General features: G+C 40.5%; 1 protein-coding gene across 1 annotated transcript in view; it reads left to right on the forward strand.

Annotated features, from left to right (window-relative positions):
* Positions 1–18,612, forward strand: part of LOC103072349 (calcium-activated potassium channel subunit alpha-1) — a 545,963-nt gene that overhangs the window by 509,596 nt on the left and 17,755 nt on the right. The window contains exon 25 of the mRNA XM_007467587.1: positions 3,744–3,874. Within this exon, the coding sequence (XP_007467649.1) occupies positions 3,744–3,874 (131 nt within the window). The remainder of the gene's footprint in view (positions 1–3,743; positions 3,875–18,612) is intronic.

Raw genomic sequence — 18,612 nt, forward strand, 5'->3', positions numbered from 1 at the left:
AAACAAAAAAAAAAAAAAAAAAAAAAAAAAAAAAAAAAGAAACGTAAGATGGTGCCTTCCCTCCAGCTGTTTATTTTCCTTTATTCTGACTTTATTTGCCTTTTTTTTTTCCTACTCAGCCCTTTCTCAGAAGCTCTGGTTCTGAAGCCATAAAAGCAGCCAGCTCATAGCGGACCCTTTCTTACTAAAGCCAGGTCTTAAGAAAGGATGCAAAGGATGAGCTTAGCAGCCACCAAGGCCCAGCCCTGCACTCTGACCCCCACTCCGCTGGCCCAGAGCCCTCTCTGGGAGATTCGGAGCAGACTCATCTAGAAGGTGAAGGCCTGTGGTCGGGACGGCATTTGTCAGGCTCTTCCACAATTCCCCATGACTTGGTTAATAACTATGAAAAGCACCCATCAGCAGCAGGTTGCAGAACTGGGGACTGATCTTCTAAATAGAGAAAGCAGGTGCTGCTTGATGGAGGGTAGATCGAGAGGTAGGGATCATCTGCCTTCAGACAGCTCACACATGAAACTGACATGCCATTTTCTTGGCCCCAAAATATATTTCAAAATAACAGAGCAGGCTTGTAACACAGTAATCTTGCCCGGTGTCTGGAAACAAAGGAATAAATTGTCCACCATTCAGCACAGCATTATTGTCGATGTAGCTATTTATCAGGACAAATTCACTCAGGTCAAGGAGTGTCACACTATTTTCTGTTTCCAACAGTAGGACAGGTGTCTTATTCATGTTTAGAGAAGTTGGCTAAAAGCGTAGGCTTCTGGATTGCTCTTCTCAGAGCCTTAGGGTGGTAAGGGACCCAGGGAGCTTGTGTGGCCCAGACTTCCAGTGGGAAAATTCATCCAAACATCTCTGTCTCAGAAAACTTCAGCAGCATTTCAGCATCACCACTGCCAGGAATTTCTTTGTCTATTTGGAATTCATGCGCTGCCAGCTAACTGGGATATCTTTATTTGTGACTAGTAGAAAAGAAAGAGCGTGGTGCCCCCAATCTGAGGCAACAATCCAAGTATTCAGCTAGCATAATTGAGTCTCCTGAAGCCTTTGTCCCCCACCAGATTTCTTTTATGAGCTCAGAGAGCCTTCCGTGTCTTCACATCACCCTCACCTTCTGACTTAAGCCCAATTTTCCTACTCATCATACTGCCTTTAGCACTCGGACCATCATCCTCTGAGCACCTCACCTCCCCCTATCCCCACAAATATTTACTGTTTACCTACATGTTCTGAGATGTCTTCTGCATTACACTAGGCCAGTAAAATGCCTTTTAAAAAACACAGATGGTGCAAGGTCAAACAAGTTTTGTAAACTGTATAGTATTCCAGTCTTCACGCACTTGGGGAATCCCAATTGACGTTAGTGGGTCCAGGCTTCCTACAAGTTCCACAAGAAGGAAATCTGTTTGAAGCTATTTAACCTGTTTCCCAGTTGTATTTGATCACAAACATTTTGGGGTGACTGTTTTCATCACCTCTTAGCACCCACATAATTACTGTCCCGTGAAATAGGTTTCGGGTAACACCGGCTGCTCTCCCTTTGAGACTAGGTAACCCAGAACCCTGGCTCCTGCCTTGGAGTTCTTTCCCAAAGACTCGAATCCCTAGCTGGCTGACATTCTCCAGTCACCTGTCAAGTCTACCAAACCCTCCCCATCGTCATGAGAAGAGGTAACCGACACTTCCTTTAGGCAGTGTCCATGTGCACGCCCTCCTCAGCTCTTACAGGTAGTTAAAACCAGGTCCCTCTGCATCTTGTCGCAGGTTCACATTTTCCCATTCACAAAGCAGGAAGACTAAACTGTGGCCCACAGCATGCTTCTGGGTAAATTGAAGCGGGGAGAGGAAAAGCTACCGCATGACCCTGGCAGGATCCCTGAGCAAGGCCTTATTTACGTGCTTCTGAGAGGGGCAGAGGGAAGCTGGGAATTTTCATAGTGTAAACAGAACATGGACAGAACGTGAAATCATGAGAGCAGCTACCGTTTATCGAGGCGCTGGGCCAGATTCACCAAGCAGAATCTCATAGGAGCCTCCTGACTGACAGCCTCAGGAGAGCTACTAATATTTTCCCCATTTTACAGAGAGAGAAACTAAGGTGTAGAATGATAAAATGCTTTGCTCAGGGGAGTTATTGACAGGGCCTGGATTCAAAGCCCAGTTGTCAGATCCTGGGTTTTGCATTTTCACTAGCCTGTAGCTCAAGCACTGCGAGGACAGTGGGGACCCAAACATGATAAATGTTGGAAGAACAGAGAGCAAAGATTGTCCCCCATTAGGATCTTTCTCTAGGGAAACAAGATGGTGTCATTTAAAAATAATTCCATGCCCAGCCTTTTGTCCTATTATCATTTATTCTGCCTCATACGATAAACAAACAAAAGTTAAAAACAACAACAGGGCTTCCCTGGTGGCGCAGTCGTTGAGAGTCCGCCTGCCGATGCAGGGGACGCGGGTTCGTGCCCCTGTCCGGGAAGATCCCACGTGCCGCGGAGCGGCTGGGCCCGTGAGCCATGGCTGCTGAGCCTGCGCGTCCAGAGCCTGTGCCCCGCAACGGGAGAGGCCACAACGGTGAGAGGCCCGCGTACCGTAAAAACAAAACAAAACAAAACAAAAAACAACAGCAACAACAAAAAAAGAAGTTATCCCAAAAGTTCCTTACGGAAAAAAAAAATTAAAACAGCAACTCTAGGGAAGAGAATTAGCTGCTGATACCTTTAGAAAGGAATCAGAAAAAGGAAACCTCATCTATTCTTTTCCTAAAAGCACCATAATTATTCCAGAAATCACAAGCGCTCATCTCCTCCCCCACCACACTTTCCCCGCCATTACTTGCTCTGCAAAACTGATAATTTCTGATGCCAAGATGGGAATGGAAATTAATTTGTCATTTAATTTTTAATAAGTTAAAGACATCTCGGTGACACAACCAGTCAGTCTGCACGTGCGTGCCAGAGGAGTCCTTGAGGAATCCTCAGATGGAAATGAAATACAACATCAAATGCTGCGTCTGCCTGAGCTGAAGCACATAAAAGATTGAGCTGTTTAGGAGGGGAAAGGGAGAACGTGGGCATCCCATAGCACCTCGGAATGCAGAGAAAATCTTTGTCAGCTAGCAGCCGGAGACAGCCAGGGGTTCATCCTTTGTATTGAACAGGACTTGGTGGGTTTGGGCCTGGATTAAGGGCCAGACACCAGGCACTACCCAGACCCGTCCCCCCGCCCCGGGCAGGCTGTGGGTGGTGCCGGAGGGTGGATTCCTTGCTATTTTGCCTTTGCTATGCTCCCAATCTGTTGCTCTTCACTCTCAATAAATTGCTTTCTTTCCCTTGTGGCTAAACTTCCCATCCCAGCATGGCTACTCATGGCTCCTCGTCCTTGAAGTACGTCCATCTCTCAAAGGACTTAGCTACCAAAAAAAACGCTTCAGAGTGTTTTTCGTCACGATCTAAAACTATACCAAAGAATTGACCAGCACTGTCCACCAGCTCCACCAGCCTGCCGTGGAGCACGACTGCTTGACGTCACTGCTCTCCAGGCCTGGGAACCTTGAACAAGCACCTCGGAGCAGTCCATTGAGTCCCACCGACCCCCACCCTGAGCTCCATCAACAGCTTCTCCCATGCTTTTCTTTCCTTTTCAGTGACTTCAGTGTTTCTAAACCAGTAGCCTGCTCTTTCTCTGACTCTGCTGCCCGCATGTGGTCTTTTGATCTAATTCTTACTTTATGCTTTTCCTAGTGAACGATACTAATGTTCAGTTTTTGGACCAAGATGATGACGATGACCCCGACACGGAGCTGTACCTCACGCAGCCGTTTGCATGTGGGACAGCGTTTGCCGTCAGCGTCCTGGATTCACTCATGAGCGCGGTGAGTAGGTGGGGGACACGGGGACCCAGGGACAGAGCGCCTCCAGTCTCCAGTGCATGAGGGGCATGGGCTGGAGCTTGAACTGCCCTGGAGAGCCGAACCACACCGAGCTTGCCGTCTGGAAGGGGATACTGATGTTATTTAAATTAGCACACAGATAACTGTCTGATTATAAATTCTTGAAAGTGCAAGGAAGGCTATGAGTAAATATAGGTAAGCACTTGATGTGGTCTCGGGATCAGAGAAGGATTTCTCCAAAGAAAGAATATATATTTTATATTGCTCAAGATCTGAGCAATAAAGATGGGAGATTTTATGGGGAAGAGAATCCCCCAAAGAAGGACAGCAAAGGTAAAGGCCTGGTGGGGAGAAGGGTACCTGACAGGCTCAAAGAAGGCAAAGAAAACCTGCGTCGCTGGACCTCAGTGAGAGAGGGGAAGGGGAGGACAGGGCAGAGTTGGACCCACAGTACCTCGAAACCCATTTTCGTGTGTTTGGTCTTTGTCTTAAGAGCAGTGAGGAGGCGTTGAAGGGTTTTAAGCTGGCAAGTGATGTGAGCAGGTTTATGTTTTGAGGGGATTGCCTGGGCAGCTATGTGGAGGATGGCTCAGGAGGCAAGATGGCAGCGGGAAGTCTGAGTAAGGGGCTCCCGTAGCGTGCAGTAGGGTAGAGCCCTCGGGGCTGGAGGAAGGTGGATGGGTTTGAGTGGTGTTTGTCAGTAAAATCGAGAGGACTTGGGAATAGATTGAATATGAGCAAAGGCGGAAGAGGACACAGTGTCAAAGGTGTCTCCTAGGTCACTGCCAGTCACTGAGACTCAGTCCTGGGAGAGGCGTGGGTGCGAGGCAAGGCCTGGCCTGTTCTCTGCCCCAGTGAAGGTGTAGAACGGTGGCAGAGAGAGGAGGGTGGGCTGGCCCAGGGATCCAAAGCATCTTCAGTTTCTTTTATAACTTGATATGCGTCGAACAATCAAGGCATTTGTGTTTTCACTTGTGAGACCAAAATCAAATGACAATTAAAAAGTAGGTCCCGTCTTAAAGAAGCCATCTTGAGCTACAAAAGGCAAAGCAGACCAGAATGGAGATTATGAAGTGGTCCCACTGAGTGGCTTTATTTATTGTATAGAAAAGTCTTTTTATTGGGGAATTCTCAACTTCACTCTTTTTATAAATACAGACATAGACTGGATAAAAACTGACCTTTGGCGAAACCACAAAAAAAGAGTTTTACTGAATCCATTAAAACCATAAACATAGCCCAGAGAGTTTTTATACACATATATTTCTTCAAATGCTTAAGAAGGCTATTCTCAAAAAAAAAAGAAAAAAAAGAAAAAGAAAAAGAAGGCTGTTCTCCTGCATGTGTTAAACAACTGATATGCTAATTGTGCATTATTCTCATCTATTCATTAAAGCTAATCCCAGAAGGACCTCTATTTGAGGAAAGAAAAAGCATAAAGCTTTTTAAGACTAATTTAGGTTATTCTATATTCCTGAATGTGGTCCAACTACAAGCATATCTTAGTGAAAAGTCAGAATTATAGATTTAAAAATAAATACGAAACAACATTCATCTGAATTAAGGTTGACTGGGCTTCATGCCATCCCACTGCTTGCCAAGCCAAGAAGGAGAGAAAGCAGTCCTTACTGAAGGCCGTCTTGATTCCCCAGGGCTCACGACCTTTCTGATGGTCTGAGGATACTGAGCCTCACCTTTCTACCTGCCAGTGATGTTGGGCTTAGTTTGGGCAAACTCCCTAAGCAGGCCAGAGGGCATGATGGAAGCAACAGGATGTGCTTATTACAGTGCTGTACTCTCTGTGATAGTCCTCGCAGTCTCCAAGTCCACTTTCAAACAGATTTCTGTAATTCATCTCCTCAGAAGTTTCATTTTATTTCTGATCCTAATCAGACAGATTTCAGAAGACTGTTCTCACTAAAAGATGATGAAACAGTCTATAGTCGATTTTTTTTCAGAACTGTAAAATACTCGATCCAAATTTTTAAAAATCCAAACTTACAAAATTGTTTCCACAGATCAGACACGCTGTATATTCCAGGTGGGACCAGCGACATAATTTGAAAGCCTACTTTTTCATAAGTCACTAAGAATTTCAAAAGGGTGACAGCAGAGCATTGAACCAAATGAGGGCCTCTTCTGAGCATGGGCCCTGGGTGACAACGCAGGCCACACACCCATGAAGCCAGCCCTGCTTCCAACGAATAAAACTGTTTTTGAGCACCAAAGCACTTCACCTCTACACAGTCAAGGGGGCACACTGCGGCCATGGGGTGGGAGTGAGTGGCACATCTAGATTTGAGTTGCACCATTCTCTCTCCAGCATCACTGTAGAGAGAAACTCAGCTGAGAAATCAAAGTAGATTGGTTTGACATTTAAAAAAAAAAAAAAAAAAAATCTGTCTCTAATCTCCTTTGAAATGCAAACTAAAATGTTTGGGAGAAGGTGGCTAAGGCGTGTATGAATACAGTAGTCTGCTAGCAAAGCAGCACTTCTCAGTTCCAGCCTGGGAAAAAGCGGTGTCAGGAATCTAGTAACCGTCATTGTCATGATCGGCAGCAGCGTAATTTATTGAGGGTCCAGCACTGTACAAAGCGCTTCATTATTATTATTGCAGACAGTATTATTTTGGACAATAATGTGAATACACCTGCTTTAAGTGTTGAAGCAAGAACCTATTTAACTGATCCACTGTTGTGACTTCTCAAATCATTACTCAAAATGCCTATCCACTTATTCCAGGCCTTGTTTTCATTGTCTAGGATAAGCAAGTCCCACAGTGAGGTCTCAAATTGGATCTGGTTCAACAGACCCAATTGGATCTAGGCCTTCTGATTACTTGTTGATTTCTTGGCATGCCACCCCAACCCTAATTTATGGAAAAAAAAAATAGGAGATTATCTCGTACCAAGGCAGTAAGTAGAAGGAACTAAAAGGGTTGGCAGGAATATAAATTGAGAAAGTGAGACTCCAAACAGCGGGAGCTGGAGGTAAGCTTCCATCTCAGGCATTCGCTTACAAGCAACATCACTACATCCACACGCACATCTCTTTAGATGTCTATGATCTCCTTTTTCTGGCGCTCCTCCCCAAATTGCCATTTAATCATGTGTCTAAACACTCTCTGAATATTGTCCTTCATAATTCAACTCCTGCTGCTTACTGCTTCATTTGTGAAGGAGAATAATGTTTTGATTCATCACATGCATTCCTAGAACAGCTAGGGATGTTACAGACATGGCCTCCTGGCTTTTTCCTGCAAATCAACAGCAGAAACACATGATGAGAGGGAATAATTATGCTTATGGGTATATGCCTCTAAGAAGAACACAAGAAAAGTATTTTTCAGAATGATCCAGCTTGATGCTCATACACACATGAAAAAGATGAAAGGAAGCCTCTTGGTAAAACTGGCTCATGAGTATTTAGATTTCTTTTCCACACAGCACCCACTTTCCCCTACCCTCACCCCAGTTTGAGTTCTACCTGGACCCTCCCTAGAAAGAAAAAATTAGTCAGGGACTCGAGAGCCAGACTGCTTGCATGTGGATCCCAGCACTGCCACTTACTGGTTGTATAACCTTAACCTCTTTGTGCCTTAGTTTTCTCACCTTTAAAATGGGAATAATAGGAGCACCTACCGCATAGGACTGTTGAGATGAATTGAATGAGTAATGAGTGCAGCGCTTAGCACATGGCAAGCTCTAGATGCATTTACTGTTATTAATCAATACATTATGGGGCACTTACTAAATGCCAGGCGCTATTATTCATGCTGGGCATCCAGCAGTGAAGAAGAAAGATAAAGACCCTGCCCTCGTGTGGTTTGAACTGTCATTCTAGTGGGCAGTCACTAGGTAAGTGACAGTAACTATGTCAGTGGGTACCTGAGTAATATCAGAGAAGGATAACTAATGTGAAGAGCATAACATAGTGTGAATGGGTGTGTGGAGACCTACTTTAGCCACAGTGGTCAGAGTAAAGCTGTCTTAGAAGGAAACTTGGAAGCTGACACTGAAAATCAGAAGAGAGCAGCTGGGGGTGAGGGTAACTAGCTTTCCAAGGCAGAGAGCTGGCCTCTCTTCCAGAAATAACCGAACTTTTGTTGGTAAGACTGGAGAATAGGACCATCTGGAAGATGAACCACCTGATTTACTCTCTTAGCTGTACTTGCATGAAGGGCTGAACCCTTGAGGTGCCTTACCTGGAGGGCTGAGTTCTCAGGCAGCCCAGTGCCATGTGACGTCAGTTACATAAACAAATTCTTCTTCTGTGGCTCTACTCCTTACACTCCACTCGAGAGCCACCATTTAGGCAGTCTAGCCCACAAGGAGACAGACAGTCCCCGGCCCACCATGCAACAGATGAGCTAGCACCGCTGTCAGCATGGCAGATGGACTCAGAATATGCCACTGCTGTCACATCAGGCCAGGCAGGCCCCCGATGGAAAAGAAAGTCAAATAGTTCTCATCCCTCGTGAAAGAAAAATACTAAAAATAAAAATCTACACCATGAAAACTAGCAAATATAAAAAATGGCAGCTATGACATGGAAAATGACAATTTTAGAGCAATTATAAACGAAAGGCAAAGTGCCATCAAAGTTAAGGCAATGTTATTAAAAGATGTGTTAATTTTCGGTTAAAATTTCTATAAAAGACCAATTAGTTTAAAAGGCTTGACAGCATTAACTGTGAAACATAAGCTCTGGTAATTATACTTCCAAAAAATAAAAAGAGGAAGATGCTCCAGCGTGTTGGAGACCCAGGTGCAGAGGGGCCTCCGTGGAGCAGGCTAGATGGCGCTGCGGGCTCACATTTCCCTGGTGTAATCTGCTGGTCCTTTCCCCAGCATTTCTGGGTTTCCTCAATGTCTGATATTCTGTCTACTTACAGAATCTGAGAATCCCCGAAGTGTAGAGGCTAAGGGGTCACACATGTGATCTGGACCAGCTCTCTGATATTAGAGCTGAGAACGCAGAGGCACAGGGAGAAAAGGATTTTCTAAATTGGTTGCACTGTTAGCTGGTTGTTCTTTTTATAAACAATCCTTTATTGAGTACTTGTTGTGCATTAGAATTACACAGACTATCTCATTTAACACTACCCTGTAATCTGGGTTTGGTTTGGTTTTGTTTTAATCCCTGTTATATGGATGAGGAATCCAAGACCTAGAAAAGTTGGGCAACTTTCCTATTATCATAGCTATTGAGAGGCAAAGCAGGGATTTTAGACTACAGCAGCTGAATTCTGAAGTCTATACATAGATCCCGGGGTGCCACGTTGCCATGCTTAGATGATAGGCTGCCCTGACCAGATGTGGAACCCTGACCTTACCACTGGGAAGAGGGACTCCCATATTCCTTAGACTACACAGGTCTCTGGATCCCAGGCACTGAGCAGGACCCTGGAGAACTCCGTTCCCCAACAAACATGTGACACAGGAACAGCCATTGCAAAGGCCTCTAGCCAAAGCATCCCAGAAGACTAGTCCTGCCAGGGTTGGAGGTTCTATGTGAGACTCTCTCACAAGGCTTCTAGCACAGGCACAGTGAACATGGGGGCTATGGTAGGGCACAGAAAAGACCAGCAGTACAAAAGCGTAGGAGGCAAAGGATCACACGTACGTATTACAGAATTCTGTGTTTCTTCAATCTAGTGTTTCCGTTAACCCAGAAAAGAATTGTGCCTTCTGGGTCAGGCGAGTTGTTGTAGGGAGGTTTATTCTAGCTGCCACATCCTGCACAGGAATAGTCTTTGATGATTGGCATTTGAAGTCCTAGCACCTGGTTTGCCCCCATCATGCTGAAACAGTCACTTCCTAGGCAGAAAGCGCTAGATGGGATATTTAGTTGCAGACTGCTCTGTACTCTGTGAGTGGTACCCTGGCCCCATAATGAAATGTGTGCCCTCCAAAATGGCTGACCGGACATCCTTTTTCAGGAGAAGCATTGTCTTTCCACTGAGTTGCTCAGATCACAAAGAGACCTTGACACAGGCTCGGAGCATACCCATATGCAGTGCTCAAAGTACTTCCTGCAGCTGAATACTGGGGCATCAAAATGGGGGCAAGAGGGCTCTGCTAACAGACATCATTATTCTCTGCCACAGCAGGTACTGTGGCCCAAAGCACTGCTCCTTGATGCCTGCATGAAAAAAGAGAAAGGGGAGAGATCTGGGATATAGTCCCAGCTCAGGGGGCAGAGAATTGTGTTCAGTGTCATGAGTGGTTCCAGAATTTTTCAGGGACCTGTAAAATGCTCTGACCCACCCTGAAGTTATACCCCTTGATGGGCAATTTTGAAAGTGACACACTCTTGGAGTAGCGTACAATTTCAGTCCAAACCAAGATCCAGGGATTAGTAGGTGCTCAATAAATGTCAGCGACTGATTGATCGAAAAGATTATGCTGTTTCAGTGTAACTGATTTCAACACAGAAGGGGAAACATGTGAAGGTCAAATCCTAAAGATTTGAGGAAACAATAGCCTTTCATGATGACCTGCCCGACTTACCGTTGCGGAGCAGAACTTAGAGTGTTCTTTGTTTAAGAACCATTGACTGTGTTTTCCTTAGACAATGTATTCATGTTCAGTTGGAAAAGTTTGAAAGCTCAGATATATATAAAGAAGAAAATTTAAGCAAACTATATTCCCAACACCCAAAGATCAGCATGGTTAGTATTTCGGTGTATTTCATTCCAGATGGGTAGATAAATATGGAATCACCCAGTTTTATATCTTGGGTTTTTTTTTTTCTTTTCAAAGTTATTATTTTTCTCAGAGTGTTTAACCATGTCATATTCTTGGGTATCACTGCAAGACCTCCATAGGACTTCCTGAGACTAAGACATATGGTTGTTCCAGAATCTATTTTAAACATTATCTATTGTGGGGCATTTCGGTTTTTAATTTTTTTTTATAACAATAATTAACCATGTGATAAGTATTACTGTACGTAAATCTTTGAGCAAGAAGCAACTTATTATCTTGAGGTAAACTTACCGGGCTTTTAATAAATGTGAACCTATTTAAAGCTCTTGGTAGACATTGCCAGATTATCCCCCAGAAACAATTGTACCAGTTGCACTACCATCACTGGTGTGTAAATGCCATCTCTTGCACTTTAGCGGGCACTGATTATCATTTTCCTTAGGGGGCCCTTTAATTGTGTTTATGGTAGTTCTGAAGTACACATAATTTTAATTTGTGTGTATAACCATGTAAATGCATATTTTGTGAATTCCTCTATAGTTGTTATGCCTAAAAAGTGCTTGCTGAACAAGAGAACTCATCAGGTATCCTGAGATTGGTTAAATATTCAGCTATATTTTCATCAGGTTGTTCGTGGCTATATTTTTTGCCTTTAACTATTTTATAGCATTTACCTCCTTCTCCCCTCCCAACTTTATTGAGATATAATTGATTTATAACATTATGTAAGTTTAAGGTGTGCAATGTTATATGTATACATTGTGAAATGGTTACAACAGTAAGGTTCATTAATCCATCACCTCACCAGCAATTTTTTGTTGTCATTGTTGCTGAGAACTTTAAAAGTCTACTCTCTTAAGCAGTTTTCAGATATTCAATGTGGTATTGTTAAGTGCGGGCACTCTGCTGTAGTACGTTATGTCCCCAGAATTTATTAATTATATAACTGCAGTTCATATCCTGTGACCACCTTCACTCATATCCCCAACCTGTACCTCCTGCCCCTGGCAACAACCAATCTGTTCTCTGTTTCTGTAAGATCCATTTTATTTAGATTTCACATATAAGTGAGAGTATACAATATTTGTATTTCTCCGACTTGTTTCACTTAGCTTAATGCTCTCAGGATTCATCTGTGTTGTTGCATATGGAAAGATTTCCTTCTTTTTATGGCTAAATATTATTCCATTGTATATATACCGCATTTTCTTTATCCATTCATCTCTCACTGGATACTTAGGTTGTTTCCATGTCTTGGCTATTGTAAATAATGCCACAGTGAACGTGGGGTACAAAAGATATCTATCACTTTGAGATAGTTACTTCATTTCCTTGGGATATATATCCAGAAGTGGAATTGCTGGATCATATGGTAGCTCTCTCTGTTTGTAATTTTTCGAGGCGCCACCATACTGTTTTCCATAGTGGCTGTATCAGTTTACATTCCCATTAGCAGCATACAAAGGTTTCCTTTTCTCCACATCCTCACCAACACTTGTTATTTCTTGTCTTTTTGACAGTAGTCATTCTAACAGGTGTGAGATGATATCTCACTGTGTTTTTTTTTGTTTTTGTTTTTGTTTTTGTTTTTTTGCGGTACGCGGGCCTCTCTCTGCTGCGGCCTCTCCTGTTGCGGCGCACAGGCTCCGGACGCGCAGGCTCAGCGGCCACGGCTCACGGGCCCAGCCGCTCCGCGGCATGTGGGATCTTCCCGGACCGGGGCACGAACCCGCGTCCCCTGCAGCGGCAGGCGGACTCCCAACCACTGCGCCACCAGGGAAGCCCCTCACTGTGGTTCTGATTTGCATTTCCCTTGTGATTAGTGATGTTGAGCATCTTTTAAGGCGGTGGTCTCCAACCTTTTTGGCACCAGAGACCGGTTTCGTGGAGGAGTTTTTCCACAGATGGGGGCGGGGGGTGGGGGGGGTGGGGTAGAGGGGATGGTTCGGGCGGTAATGTGAGCAGTGGGGAGCGGCAGATGAAGCTTCGCTCCCTCGCCCGCCCGCCACTCACCTCCTGCTGTGCGACTCGGTTCCTAACAGGCTGCAGAGGGGTATTGGTACACGGCCCCGGGGGTTGCGGACCCCTGTTGTAAGGTACCTGTTGGCCATTTGAATATCTTCTTTGGAAAAATGTCTATTCAGTTCCTTTGCCCATTTTTTAATCAAATTTTGGGGTTTTTTTTTTTTTTTGCTACTGAGTTGTATAAATTCCATTTACTGCCTTTTTTAGAAATTTAGAATAAATATATTTTCATAGTAGAAAATATATAAAATAAATAAAATTATAGGAAAAGATGAAAATCAGTCAGAATTCTATTACCAGGAATTAATCATCATGTAAAATTTGGGGGTACTAAATACATAATATTTTTATATAACTGTAACATAATACTACATAGTACTAAGTATTTATATAATACTAAATATTTTTACATAACTATAACTATATCTGTGGGGGTCTGCACTTTTCACCTGAGTTTTAGATCATAGTGTTTTTTGGATCCTTTTTGAATATTTTTGAAATGTTATGCCATGTAACATAGCATGCTCTGAAAGCATAATATTAATATCTGTACAATGTAAGTCACATAAGTGTATCATTATTTATTTAATCATTACCATATTGTTGAAAAAAACTTTTTTCCAGATAACCAATTTCCTCTAAATCATTTGTTGAGTAAACATCCCTTCTCCGTGGTGCATTATGCTTTCCTTATCATATTAAGAAATGGCCCTTTTTTGTAAAGGGCCAGATGGTGAATATTTTAGGCTCTTGAGAGCCGTACAGACTCTGTTGAAAGTACTCAATTCTGCCATTTTAGCACAAAAGCTGAAAGCATTTTAGTAAAGCATTTTAGTAAACAAATGGGCATGTCTGGGTCTCAATAAAACTTTATTAAAAGAACAAACAAACAGGTGGCAGTCGGGATTTGGCCCAAGGCCCTGATTTTCAATTCATTCTGGTTGATCTTCTAATTTTTAATATTGCCTACAATGTTTAGTTATAAAATCTTTAATATTTATTATAATACCTCAGAGGACAATTTCAGAAACTGTTTCCAGAGGAAATTTAGCATAATTTTATCGTTTAAAAACATATCAACTCACTAAACTCACTAAATATCCTCTTGCTCTTTCATTAATTGATGCTTTATTATTTCATCCTTCTGTTTTTCTAAGATAAAAAAGAACAACAAAAAATTCTTTTAATACTTAGAATTATTTGCTGAAATTCTTTCATATTTAATAATAAAAGCATTTAAGGCTCTGAATTTGTCTCTGTAGCTTTGGCCTCAATCCATGACATTTTTATATGTCATTTTCAAATAATCTTTAAGTTTTAATACTCTGTATTCTGAGTTTGATTTCCATCTTGACCCACAGTTATTTAGGATACTTTTTTAAAAAAAAAACTTGCAAGTGTCGGGATATTTACTTTTGTCCCTGCTACTCTTATTTATTTTTAAATATAGACCATACAGCTTATACTTTGTTATATATATTGAGATTTTATACTTTGGGCCATTGATCATACTTTGTAATTATTGTTTGGATGCTATCTAAAATGTTGCGAAGTTTAGCACAAGTCTACTAAATACCCTTATTACATCCTTCATTTCCTTATATTTTGGTCTCTTTGAGCTGTGAAAACAAGAAACACAATGATAACGTCACATATCAATTTTACATATGACTCAGTCCATGTTTAATTTGCTATAATGGCTAATTCGTTTTGCTGTCTATATTTCAGTTATAATATTTTCTCCATAAATATGTTATATATTTATTGTAAATTTTAATTTTGAACATAGAGTTAAGTCACTTAATGTAATATTTTAAAATTTTCCCTTTAAATATACTTTTCTTTGCCTGTTTTGTTTTGTTTATTCCTCTGTACCTCTGAGACACCAGAGTTTGATTTTGGTTTTTGAACAAGTTTGAGAATCTTTGCCCTTTTATCAAATCATTTAGCTCATTTATGTTTAGTTATATAACCTACAATGCTAAAAGTTTGCACTATGCTTTATGATTCTATAATTGTGTCTTTAATTATCTGTCTTTGGGTACATGGTCTATATTTTGTATGCGTCTTTTCTCTAGTGATGTGAAAATTATACATTCTGTTTTTAACTCTAGTTAGTGGTTACCAGACACTCTATAAATATACTTGAAACTATATTTTCTTAGTATTATTATCTAGAAAAATGTAGTAGCTCTTGATTCCTCCCTCTATAAGATCAGGGAATTTACATGTCTTAACTTTCATCTTCTTTCTCCTACCTCATTTTTCTGACTTTTAAAAATAATTTAATATTACTGTATTAATAGATAATTTTATGTCATGTTTTTTCTTTCAAGAATGACTTTTGACATTTGCCTTCAGTTTTGTAGTAATAGATCCTTTATTAAATTCCATGTTTTAATATATTTCACCAGTTTTTTTTTTTTTTTTTTTTTTTTTTATGTACATGGTTTGGTTCCATGTGTTTAAAATTAACAAGTAAGTGTTTGATGTTTGGATGAGGAAGGGGAGAGATGTCTAGAGATGGTAAAGGGAAGTTTTATTTGTTTTTTTGTTTTGTTTTTTTTTGCGGTACGCAGGCCTCTCCCGTTGTGGAGCACGGGCTCCAGACGCACAGGCTCAGCGGCCATGGCTCACGGGCCCAGCCGCTCCGCGGCGTGTGGGATCTCCCCGGACCGGGGCACGAACGCGTGTCCCCTGCATCGGCAGGCGGACTCTCAACCACTGTGCCACCAGGGAAGCCCCTTCACCAGTATTTTTAAACAAAATTTGCTCATTTTTTAATTTTTAAAAGTTCAAAAAGATCTTGAAGGAAGATGATTTTGTTTCCGAGTATTTTTTAAATGAAGTAAATCCATAAATGCTTAGGTACCTAGAGAAAAAAAAAATATTTCTGTTGATTTCACAGATGATCAACAGTTTAGCTGTGTGTAGAATTCTTGGAATAAATGTGTCCTTTCAAAACTCAGTTGATATAGCTCTTTCCTAGATAAGTCTCTGGCTAACCTGATCTTGTACATTTTTTTTTTTTCCTAACAGCATTGTGTTAGGTCACTTTTTTCCTTTACTATTTTGAATTCAAATGTTCATCTAGTACAGGTCTAGGTGTTGGCTGCATTCACTCGGTGAACCATCTTCATCCTCATCCTCAGTTCATTCTTCAGCTCAGGCAGGTTGTATTCATTTGTTTCCTTGCTTGCTTGCTCATTTTTACCTGTTTGAATTTTGTTTACAACTTTCATTTGTGAGCACTTGCTATTTATCAATTTGACCTCTGTTGTCTTTCCTCAACCAGCATTCTCATTAAAAAAAAAAAAAAAAGGAAAGAAAGAAAGGGAAAGGCAGGAAGGAAATCTCTACCCATTTCTCTATGTAGTTGTTCAGGTGATTTTCTTAGTTTTAATTCCACATGTTTTTGTGTGTGTATGTGTGACTTTCAGTTCTACACCTTATTGCTTTTTTTATTGTGATAGGAACACTTAATACGAGATCTACCCGTTTAACACATTTTTCAGTGTACAATACAGTATTTTAAATTACTGCTTCTTAACAGATAAAAATCTGGCCATTACAAGTTTAGTTACCTTTTAACTCTTTTTTAAAAACACCTTTACTGAGCTATCATTAACATCATGCAATTCACCCATTTAAAGTGTACAAGTCAGTGATTTCTACTGTAATCGCAGATACGTACAGCCATCACCACAGTAGATTTTAGAACATTTTCACTGGCTCAAAAAGACACTCCATATCCTTTAGCTATCCCCACTACCAGCCCTAAGCAACATTAATCTACTGACTATCTTTATAGATTTGCCTCTTCTGGACATTTTAGATAAGTGGAATCATATAATATGTAGTCTTTTGTGACTGGCTTCTTTTACTTAGCATAATGTTTGGAAGGTTCATCCATGTTGGAGCATGTATTAGTACTCCATACCTTTTTATGGCCTAATGATCATGCATGGATATAATACATTTTGTTTGTGCATTCATTAGGTGATGGACATTTGGATTATTTCTACCTTTTAGCTATTATGAATAATGCTGCTATACACATCCATGTACGGGTTTTCATATGGACATATTTTTTCCTTTCTCTTGGCTATATACATAGGAGCAGAATTACTGGGTTATATGGTAACTTGTTTAACCATATGAGGAGCTGCCAAACTGTTTCCCTAAGTGGCTGTATCATTTCATATTCCCACCAGCATTGTGTTAGGGTTCTGATTTCTCCACATCTTCACCAACTCTTGTTATGATCTTTCTTTTTTATTTTAGCCATCCCAGTGGGTGTGAAGAGGTATCTTACTGAAGTTTTGATTTGCATTTCCCTGATGACTAGTGATGTTAAGCATCTTTTCATTTGTTTGTTTAACATTTGTATATCTTTTTCAGAGAAATGTTTATTCAAGTATTTTGTCCATTTTTAAATTTGAGTCACTTTTCTTTATGTTCTTGTATTGCAAGATTTTTTAATATATACTTGGATACTAGACCCTTATGGGATATACAGTTTGCAAATATTTTCTCTCACTCTGTAGGGTTTCTTTTCACTTTCTGGATAGTGTTCTTTGTGCACGAAGAATTCTCAATTTTGATGAAGTTTAATTCACGTATATTTTTTCTTTTGTTGCCTATGCTTTGGTTGTCATATTTAAGAATCAGTTTTCAAATCAAAGTTCATAATGATTTACCTTTATGTTTTCTTCTAAGTTTTCTTCTAAGTTTTATAGTTTAACCTTTTATATTTAGGTCTTTGATCCATTTTGAATTAATTTTTGCATATGGTGTGAGGTAGGGGTCCAAATTTATTCTTCTGAATGTGGATACCCAGTTGTGGTAGCAACATTTGTTTCAGAGACTATATTCCTTCTCTGTAGAATGGTCCTGGCACCTTTGTTGAAAATCAGTTGACACACAGTGTATGAGTTTATTTCTGGACTCTCAGTTTGATTCCAAGAGTCCATGTCTATCCTTATGGCAATAACATACTCTCTTGATTATAGTAGCTTTGTGGTATATTTTAAAATCAGGAAGTGTGAGTCCTCCAACTTGGTTTTTCCTTTTCAGGATGGTTTGGTTATTTGTGGGGTGCTTGCAATTTCACATGAATTTTAAAATCAGTTTTTCCATTTCTCTAAAAATGGTCTTTGGGGTTTTGATAGCGACTGCATTGAATCTGTAGATTGTTTGGGAGAGTATTGCCATCTTAAGAATGCTAAGTCTTCCAGTCCATGAAGTTGAGATGCCTTTCCATTCATTTAGATTTTCTTTAATTTATTTCAACAGTATTTTGTAGTTTCCAGTGTACCAATCTTGAACCTCCTAAATTTACTCCTAAGTATTCTATTCTTTGTGAAACTATTATAATGAGAATTGTTTTAATTGTCTTAATTTCATTCTTATATTGTTCATTGCAAGTACATAGATATACAAATGATTTTTGTGTATTGTTGTTTGTATCCTGCAACCTTGCTGAACTCATTTATTACCTATAATATCACTTTAGTGGATTCTTTAGGATTTTCTATTTACAAGATCATGTCTTCTGTGGATAGAGATAGTTTTACATCTTCCTTTTTGATATGGATAACTTTATTTCTTTCTAGCCCTGGCTAAGACCTCTAGTGCTATGTTGAATAGAAGCAGTGAGAGTTGGCTTCCTGGTCTTGTTCCTGATCTAAAAAGAAAGCATCCAGCCTTTCACCAATAAGTCTGATGTTAGCTGTGGGTTTTTAATATATGCCCTTTATCAGGTTGAGGAAATTCCCTTTCACTACTAGTTTGTTGAGTGTGTTTATCATGAAAAATCATTGGATTCTTTTTAACCATGTTTTTATTACATTCATTTTAATTTCAATATCTTACATTTAAAAATAATTGAATAAGTCATATGAAGTCAGCTTTCTTACCATCTGATCTTTTACTTGTTATAGATTCCCTCTCTCTCTCTCTCTCTCTCTCTCTCTCTCTCTCTA

The sequence above is a fragment of the Lipotes vexillifer genome, unplaced genomic scaffold (genome assembly GCF_000442215.2).
Source record: "Lipotes vexillifer unplaced genomic scaffold, Lipotes_vexillifer_v1.1 scaffold1662, whole genome shotgun sequence".
Classification (NCBI taxonomy): domain Eukaryota; kingdom Metazoa; phylum Chordata; class Mammalia; order Artiodactyla; family Lipotidae; genus Lipotes; species Lipotes vexillifer.